Consider the following 9760-nt stretch of genomic DNA (forward strand, 5'->3'; position numbering starts at 1 on the left):
TGGAGGTCGGACTGTGTTTGCAAACTTGGGTTTATGTTCAATGACTCCGTGTAGCATCCTTCGTTTGGCCGACCGGTAAACCTAGCTGTAAGGTCGACCAAGCATCGTTCCTTCTCAGTTACGATCGACACGTTGTGAAAAGTGTACCTCAGGTTTACGCGAATAACGTTAAATATCGAAATCGAATTCATAGTGTTACTGATGAAGTGTTTAAATATTCATTCTATGAAAAAACATCTTCACACTCCGATACACGTACGCATTACATACAACATACGGGTAAGTACAGTTTCGCGTGTATTTATGCGAACTTGTATTAGTTAAAAGATAAAATAAGTAGCTAATATATGCAGCAAGGTATACTATTCACTATATTTTCTGTTAAAAATAACTAATAATTCAGTTATCGATTTGTGTAAATTGACATTCATTCTTTGAAGTTTCCTGTCGAACTTATTTTAAATTAGATGAATTATCCAAGGTTGTCCGAGGAGAGAAAGATTGTATGAATGCACAACGTATTTTAACGTTTCTTGATATCATATATCATTTTTTATTTTAAATTTTGGAGTAAAAGTAAACAGAGTTAAGTGTTTGAGTCAACTTCTTGATTGTTATTGATTCTATCAAAAATTTGTATAGAACAAAATGTTTTCAAATTTAATTTCCAATATTTTCTGTTACGTATGCTTTTTTGTAAACAAGACAGCATACATTAAGTAGTTGACGTCACTTTCAAGCTCAGAACAAAAAGTTTCATAAATTCCATTTACAATGATTTTTCTTACGTTACTTGGTGTTATAAAGGCACCAGTAGACAAGATATCGTATATGACCCTTTTGTGGGTGGCACTAAAAACTCCCCTCCCGACAAGAATTTTGTGATGTTATGTAGCTTACATTTTAAGTCGAAGTACTCTATGGACACGTTCCAAGTTTCATCGTGATCCTTTCAGACGCTCTTTAGTGGTGCTTTAACATACACATAGATACAACCGACTTTTATTTATAAGGATAACTGAAAAATTGATCGCACTTAGATAATGTAAATCATTTTCGAAATATAGTGAGCTGATTGAATAATGAAACAAAGAATTTAGTAAAGAATTTTTAAAATTTCGTCCGTCATTTGAGAAAATTTAATTATTTAGTCTGAAAGCAATTAACATTTTAAAATCAAATTTTTACTAAAACTTGCTCGGATATGTTTGGAAGGTAATTATAAAATTTCATAATTTTTGCTCAACCGTTTTCGATTGATGCTTTTACAAAGAAACATCCCACACGTAGTTTTATAAAATTATAATGTATATTACGCAGGTAAGCTAATTTTAATAATTTGATAATAGATGTAAGTTCTAGCTAGTGCGTGGTGCGTCATAACAAATAAAAATGAGAGTAAAAACAGTACCAAGGCATCTGACAGTGCATAAGAAAAACGATGCATCGGACGAATGCACTGCTGGCAATTCGGAAGCGAAGCAATCAGAAAATTTCGATGTAAAGGATGAGGAAACAAAAGAATCATCTAAAGATCCTGTGGAAGCATTAGATCTCACTACTAAAGAAAAGGTAGGACACGCGACAGTATCTGTTCGTTATGTGTTGTGTAACTTATTCGCATTCATTCACATACGCGTTCATAGATCGGTTAAAAGGTAGTAACGCGTTCCTCAAAATCACGACTAAAATATAAACAGATGCGATAGAAAGTCATTCATACGAATTTATTATTATGTATACAGTGTGTGTTGTTCAAAATTGTTCCGTTTGCAGTCCACCGATTTTTGTCATCTATAAATCCTTCCAATAGTTCAACATATGTATCTGTGTTTACTGTGTAACAACAATATAACCATGACTTTATTAGTGACAAATAAATGGAGCAAGTTTTATAACTGTGCGTAGAACTTGGTTGTCACTAAAAATTGTACAGATACAATGAAATATACATATTTTGGCAATAAGAATATAAATTATATTAACATTCTATAGGCAAGCCACGATTAATTTCAATACATTTCTGTCGTCAAGAAACTGATTTCACTAAATTTTTGCAAAATCCTTTTTCCTTGTTCAAGAAATTGTTTGGGGCTTTCCTTGCTTATAATATTATAATCTCATTTCTTTTGTTTATCAAACTCATACGAAATACTGAGTATTTTTTGTATATTAAAAGAAAATTGTCGTTTGTGCACGAAATCATAATGTAACTCTTTTATTTTTTTTATTTATATTACTAATTCTCAGTCCTTCGATTAATTGTTCATTAGAATCGAAAGTATCGAATATTCATACGTAAAAACTGCAGTTTTCCAAAAGTAACATTTTTTATGTTTTTTGCTGTACTAATCTTTTTAGCGATCGATGGTCTTGTTTGTTTCTTTACATATTTTTCAACGTCAAAAGATATCTAAAGCTCATTTTATTTTTATTGTGATTATACCCAATTTTTGTAGAAATACATTGTTCATTTCTTATTTTGTTTACACTTTAGTCTAGTCCATAAATGACCCTCTTTTGTATATCGTTTTATTATACAGGGTGATTTACGCAATTGTAACAAGCTATATCTTTGCTTTGGTTCGAGTTAATACAAGATGTTAAAGGAGAAAGATGAAAGGTCTTAAAGGGGCCATAAGGTAATGTGAATAGTATTCACGTAGGTGGCCGCGTAACAGTTATATAAAGGTCATGGACGTTGTTTTTACCGAATATCTATTTATACATTTTTTTCACACATACCGAATATTCTCTTTATTCTGTGTAAAAAAAGTGTTGGGGTAACATTATCGAAAAATGAGTATTTTACAAGATTGTTTGACAAAATGTTTTGTCAAACACGTTTCCACCACGTTTCAAGCATTTTGCTTAATGCTATTTAATCGTTTTCATTATCAAATTAAGCTATGTGGTTATTGTTCTGCAATAGATTGTAATATTTTCTTTTAGATTCTCTACTGAATTAATAAAACGCGTTTATACCTTATTCTGTATCTACCCCCATAAAAAAGATGTTTTTTTGTATTTGCTTCAATAAAGACATTTTTTCAATAAATCTTGTAAACTATTCATTTTTCGATAATGTTATCCTAACACTGTTTTACGCAAAATAAGGAGAAGATTCGTCCTGTGGGAACAAAAATGTAGGTTTTCATTAAAAAGAAACGTCCATAATTTTAATAAGATCGTTACGCGTTCACCTACAGGAAAACTATTTTCGCTGCCTTATGAACCCTTTAAGATCTTTCATCTTTTTCCTCTAACATTTTTTATTAACTTAAACCAAAACAAAAATATAGGTTGTTACAGTTGTGTAAATCATCTTGTATAATATAACATGGCTAATTTCTCAGAAAATTTTCCTGCTTCTATAACGATAAATAGCTAACTACTCCGCTGTTGTTGATCATAGTATATTTATTATTTTTGTCTTTGAATTTTGATAAAATAATATACAGTGCAAACAAACCTCGGTTGATTCAAATATATTTAATTGTTTCTATATATTACTAAGCAGAACAAACTTGGAGAGTCATTACTGTTTGCAGTGTTACTATTGTGTACAATTATTACTGATAGATAAATTCAATGAAAGTTTCTCCTGTATCAAGTTTATCCGATTGTTTTGATTATTCCTTTTTATAAATAAAAATAAATTTAACCGAAAAATGTATATTCTATTATATATTATTATGGAATGATGGCACAAGGTTCAATGAAAGATTAAATTTATTTTCTGTTAATTTTTAAATTAGGATAGTCGTAGAATGCCTATTTTAATGGAACAGCTGTAAACATTTAATATTTGTATAGAATGTATTTTAATTTTGAATTCTCTGATTCTGTTTTCCGAATAATTAAAATTTGTTTTAGACCGTTGTGTCTGAAAAAGATTCATGGAATTGCTGCTCGATAGCTGGTCTATCATCGTGTTGTCAGTATTCCGAGTCACTTTCGGACGAGGGTTCCGAAGAAACTGATTGCTGCAACGACAACAATAACGTAAACCCTAATTGCAGTTAATTATTTTTCTCTACGTGTTTCAATACTTAACGTTTGAATATGTATTTTAGATTTGTTCGTCACATATAAACGAAGTACATTGCTGTACTCTAGTCGGTCCTTCGAGTACGGATCCCACAGAATCGTGCACGAATAATTCAAATGCTCGTGACCACGATGATTATACACCGGTCGAAGCTGTTAATTTATGCAAAAAGGAGCAACATGAAAATGACATATCGAATACTAACGAAGAATGCGACGACAAACGCAGTGATTCACTGCTTTATAAATTCTTGACAGACCCGACGTTTCTCGGTATAATACGCAAGGATACAAAATTGAGAAGGTACGAGTGTCAGTTTTGCAAACAGGAATTCGTTAATAGCGACGAACTGGCCGATCATATGGACGTGAAAAAAGACGCGTCAAATCAGATTGTTTGTTGCGCGTGCAACAAAACGTTTGCGTATAAGCGGTATCTGAAGTACCATCAGAAATGTCACTCCGAGAAGGCTAAATATAGTTGTACCATCTGCAGAAAGAAATATACCAGGATAGACAACTTAACCAGGCACAACACGGTCCACGTGAATCCCAACAAATTCTGGTGCACGATGTGCAAAAAGACCTTCACGCGGAAAGATTGCCTGAACAACCATCTGAAGAGTCACGACATCGATGATCAATTTTTTTGTAAAATATGCCAAAAAGATTTCGAAGGCCCGTTTACGCTGGACCATCATAAGAGAACTATTCATTCGACCGCGGAGTCGAATTCGGAATCGCAGACATACGTAGCCTCCGAGGAAAAATTTAATTAGAGCAATTAACACGTTTCTTGTCCACTGATCTAAAACTTAACGTTACTTGGATTTAATTTGAATTTCTCTGCCAAGGTATTAGCAATATCTTCTAGGAGAGTTACAATTTTGTTTTCTTCGGTTTCGAGGAAGTGGATTTTGGCGTGTGTGTGTGTAGCTGTTGTTTATTTGTTTAATTTTTTTCTAGATGTCTTTGGTAGGTGTTTGTTTTGCTATGTGGACAGTGAAAGTGTTGGACCTCTTTTGGAACCAAGTTAGAGCTCTTACACTCGACGATACTAGTATGCGATACAAATACGATTGGATACCGATCATAGGTACACGTAAACTCGATATGAACGTCGACAATGAGATAAAAGGTTTCGACATGTATCTCATATACGGTATCGTCGTGTGAAGGGGCTCTTACGGTACAAAATCATATACGAATTATATAGAATCTTATAAAAATACACAAATTCGAAGAAAGAAGCTTCATATTATTGAACATCCCCTAAAAAATCGACTGAAGATTTAATCGGGCCAATGTTTAAAAAGAAAACTTGGAGGGTATCGCAACCGCGTGACACATTGGTGAAAAAAGCAGTGAAAAGGTACAAGAAAACTCTTTTACTCGAAATATCTCGTGTGGTTTCGACAACATTCTTTCTTCGTCTTTCCTTCCCCGATTCCTCCGGTTCGTAGTTCGTTCGGTGCTCCTCGTAATTTCTCTTCTCCCTCGGTCTTCCATTCGAGGTCTAAAACATAATCCGTTTCTTCCGTTCTGCCTCTCGCCCCGACCACTTCGCGAAAAAAGCGAGCACTCTCTTTGTTTCGGCTCAAAGGGTACGGCGCCGTCGCAACGAGGAGCACTTTGAAAATCCGACGTATTACCATGGCACATCCAATCGGTGAATAGAACAACCATGAAGGTTGACCCGCGTCCCTTTCCCCACCATTTTCGCCTTTACTCCCTGTTTTCTTGTTTTTTCTTGACAGCCTTCTTCAATCCCCTCTCTGTCCACGCCCCACCGTTTTCCCTCCGTCCTTTTCCGTTGCTCGTGTTCTCTCTCGGTCCCGGTTTAATGCAATTAAGTCGAGCGTTAAAATATCGTTCTTAATTCGCCGGCGGCATCTTTTGTTTCCTCTGTAGTTTAGCGCGAGCATTTCGCGGTGGTTCCTCGTTCCTGCCTCTTTCAGCCATGCTTTTCGGCTCTTTCCTCCCTTTTTGAGTGCAATTCGTTTTTTTCCGTAAGAAGTACACGCACGCGTCAGGCATACACGTCACAAGATAAAGCTTCCCCGCTAAGCTTTTTAATTATTTCTCAACTCACCACACCGTTTCTTGTTATCGAGCGTAACTCTGTTTTTCATTTGTTTGACGCAAGGGATTCTGTTCGTTTCTTTTGACCGTTAATCCTCTTCAAGCCAAGCCATACACTTTGTGCGAAACATTTTCAGTCATGGAATGTTATTTAGTTACACTCGTCGAGCAACTTATACTCTACTAGCCACATTCAACGGAACAATTTCCTATTGTAAATTTGTTACATTTTTTCGTGAAACGATACTTTTTATTCAGGTGCCGTTTTCGCGTTTCCCGTTTTAGCGACGCCCAGTTTTCCATATCTAAAGCAGTATTCTGGTCTAGACGGTTGCTTTTTAGGTGACTTGTCGACATACGAAATAAGGAACGAGTAATTGTCAGTCGTAAATAAGCTATTTAGAATTTAATGCTCAGACTTGTAAGTTCTCAAATCATTTTCAGAAAAGAAACAAACATTACAATCATACATTAGAGAGAGATTGTGAACATAAAAACTAGTGTGAATATAAAAGGTATACAAGGTGCAAAGTTAGGTAAACATTTCGAATAACGTATACAACCGAAGGATATTAAGAAAGCTATTTAGAATATAATTCTTGGATTTGTAAGTTCTTAAATAATTTTCAGAAAAGAAATAAACATTACAATCATACATTAGAGAGAGATTGTGAAGATAAAAACTAGTGTGAATATAAAAGGTATACAGAGTGCAAAGTTAGGTAAATTTCATTTCGAATAACGCATACAACCGAACGATATACATTATTATTCAGAAGGAAATCATTTGTAGTTGACGAATATGAAATTTCCAAATTCCTTGTGCTATAAATTCTAACACAAGTCAGATTCACTCTATAACGAAACGCTTACTTCAAATATTTATAAAAATGCAAGTTAATCTGTGGAATAATTTTCGAGATTTCAGTGTATGCTATTTGGAAAGCATTGTTTTCAAAAAAACTCGTTCGAAGTTTTCTGTACAGCTATAAAGTTACATTCCATTTTCAGAAACAGTCACAAGTACTTGCTTTATCGAAAGGAGTATTTTCTTGATACTTTTTACAAATAATATAATACAAGCACCGACGCGACGGCTGAGGAAACCAAACAAAACCAGAAAGAAGTTTTTTTTCGTTCAGTCTGTTAAGAATTAATATCGTTTTGTCTTGTCTGGACTAAAACCCATTTCTTTTAATTATTAATACGATCATTAAACGAGCATTAGTCTTTGACATTTGCATTATTCTTACCGAACAGTAATACAACAAATTTTTTTTTGATAATAGACTTTTTATAATCGACATTAACTGAAATGTCGATTGTAAAATTATAATCGAAAAAATTATAAAATTGTTTACAATATTGTAATGTCTCGTACTGGACACCTTTTTTGTTACTTGTTATCCGTCGATTGTATCATTTGTCGCATTTTAGTAACGCGAAGAATTTCAAAAGCTTTCCTGTGTATCGCCGGGAGAGGAAAGAAAGATACGTTTGAGAAAAACAGAGCAAAAGCCAGGAACTGCTTAAGTTTTCTGCTCGTTTTCTTTCGTTGGCGCCTCTTTTCTAGCCGCTTGCTATGTTCAAGCGCGTCTCTTTGATCCACTTATTCGACCAGCGTGTATCGCGGACTTGACCAAAAATGTGGCAAAGTTTCTTCCGTATTTCCTTTGTGCTTTTGACCACAGTCGTTCTTTTGACAATTACATTTCGTGCAGGATCCTTGAATATTCTTTGGTCATTCTGTGATTTGTGAAATTGTATTTGAATAATTCCTCAGAATTTGGTGTTCTGAATTCGTCAAATTTTACTAAAACGAAGCAGAGTATCCTTTAATTCGCGAAGAAATTAATTTTTGTGGTCAGGAATATAGCTAATTAATATTTGCGGATGACAAACCAGTTCCTCAACATTATAGCAACGAAATATATTTATTTTTCCGTGTGTATAACGGTGATATACAGAACGCTTTAATTATTTCATGAAGATAAAAGAGAATCTGTGATTTTTCCCCACTGTATCGAGTGATTTCAGATGAGATTTAAGTTGTAACGAACGTTTGGATGTCTAAAAGAGGACATTTTCATGTTACACGCATCCCTTATATCTTTGCCACCCGTTGTTCCTTAATCTCTCCTCGCTAGCGAAATTTACAACATTATACTACGAAAGAATCCCTTTGATGTTGCGCTTTACATACAATATTTACATACTATCAAGGGAAGACTTTAAAGTTCTTGAAGATATTTTGAAGACCCCAGAGTACTTTCCACGAGCTTGCTGCATTAAGAATTTAAGAAAGAAGGAGCTCGGTGGCATTTATTCATTCAGGCATTAATGAAAAGTTCCCGTAGCGTTTAGTACAAAAATAAATACCCTGAAAGGGATAGAAGGAAATTAATAGATGGGGTCGATCGTTTACTCTGTTTCTAACTAGTTGCATCTAATCGATTGAACATTTTAATTTTTGAATTAAAAGATTAATCTCAAAATTTTTGACATTTATAAACATTTTCTAGTGTATAAGCCATCGCGTCGCTTTTTACGATTTATTTACAACTGGTCAAAATTCTGATTTCATAAACGCAATTGTTTCATTGAACGACAAACGCGAAGATTGGCCTAGTCTTAACCCTTATAAGCGTAAATGTCCCCTGAAATGTGGCGAGTAAAGCAGTCATTAAATGCAAGTAACGCGTTACAGTGATAATATGGAAACAAAACTGAATCCCTTTTTCTCGCGCAACCCCTTTACGAGGCTGATTTTGGATGATGCTGTCCCGACAGCCACTTTTCGGTACTTTTCCAACGCGACACGGTCGTTATAACAAACAAATGTTAAGACTTCAAACTAGACTAGTGAAAGCATGCAGATTCGCGCACGATCAGAAAGGTCGAAGCACAAAATGACGACGGAAACAAAAGACGTGCATAATACTTCGTTCACCGCGGAATTGAAGTCTACATCGAAGGGCAGCGGTTGAAGGAAAGCGGTTATCCGTAATGACTACGCAATCTAGAATAATGATAGAGGGTGTTGCGGTACAAAGTAGACAGGCGAGGGTCCACGCGGCCCTCGCGGTTTAAAAATCACTTTATTGCAACCGACACCACTCAGTCTCGTATCTGTCGCGTATATTTCATAAAACATTCGTTATTTTAGAAATATCAATTATACCATACGCTTCACAATTAGGACGATATTATATTCTAGAACTTTAAAAAATCGATTGTTTCTTAATTTCATTTTCTGAAAGTATTGGTTTGGCAACTATTTCATTGATAGGTGATTTTCAGATTATCATTTGTTTCGTTCTTTGCAAAACTTCTTGAATGGTAAACATTTCAATAACGATGGTGATATCAAATCACACTTGGTTCAGTTTTTTGCTGATAAAAACCAGAACTTTTATGCACGTTGAATTAAGATATTACCTGAATGACGGCAAAAGGTCATAATTAGAAATGGACAATACATTACTAAATAAAATTATGAAAAAATTCATGAAAAAAATTGTCTTCTATTTTATTAAAAAAATCCGCAATTACTTAGTTGCCAAACCAATATAGTATATCCTCGAAAATATTTTTGCCAACGAATATTACCTGACTCGAAAAAATAACG

The 9760-nt window shown here is 34.5% G+C and overlaps 1 protein-coding gene across 1 annotated transcript; it reads left to right on the top strand.

Moving 5' to 3' along the window:
* The first annotated feature begins 1441 nt into the window (after nucleotides 1–1441).
* LOC143347077 (uncharacterized) lies at nucleotides 1442–4851 on the top strand. Its single transcript, XM_076775957.1, has 4 exons — nucleotides 1442–1465; nucleotides 1507–1572; nucleotides 3877–4005; nucleotides 4077–4851. The coding sequence occupies exons 1-4, from the start codon at nucleotides 1442–1444 to the stop codon at nucleotides 4827–4829; spliced, it is 972 nt and encodes a 323-aa protein (XP_076632072.1). The 3' UTR covers nucleotides 4830–4851.
* Nucleotides 4852–9760: the final 4909 nt, after the last annotated feature.

Source organism: Colletes latitarsis, chromosome 2 (assembly GCF_051014445.1).
Source record: "Colletes latitarsis isolate SP2378_abdomen chromosome 2, iyColLati1, whole genome shotgun sequence".
NCBI lineage: Eukaryota > Metazoa > Arthropoda > Insecta > Hymenoptera > Colletidae > Colletes > Colletes latitarsis.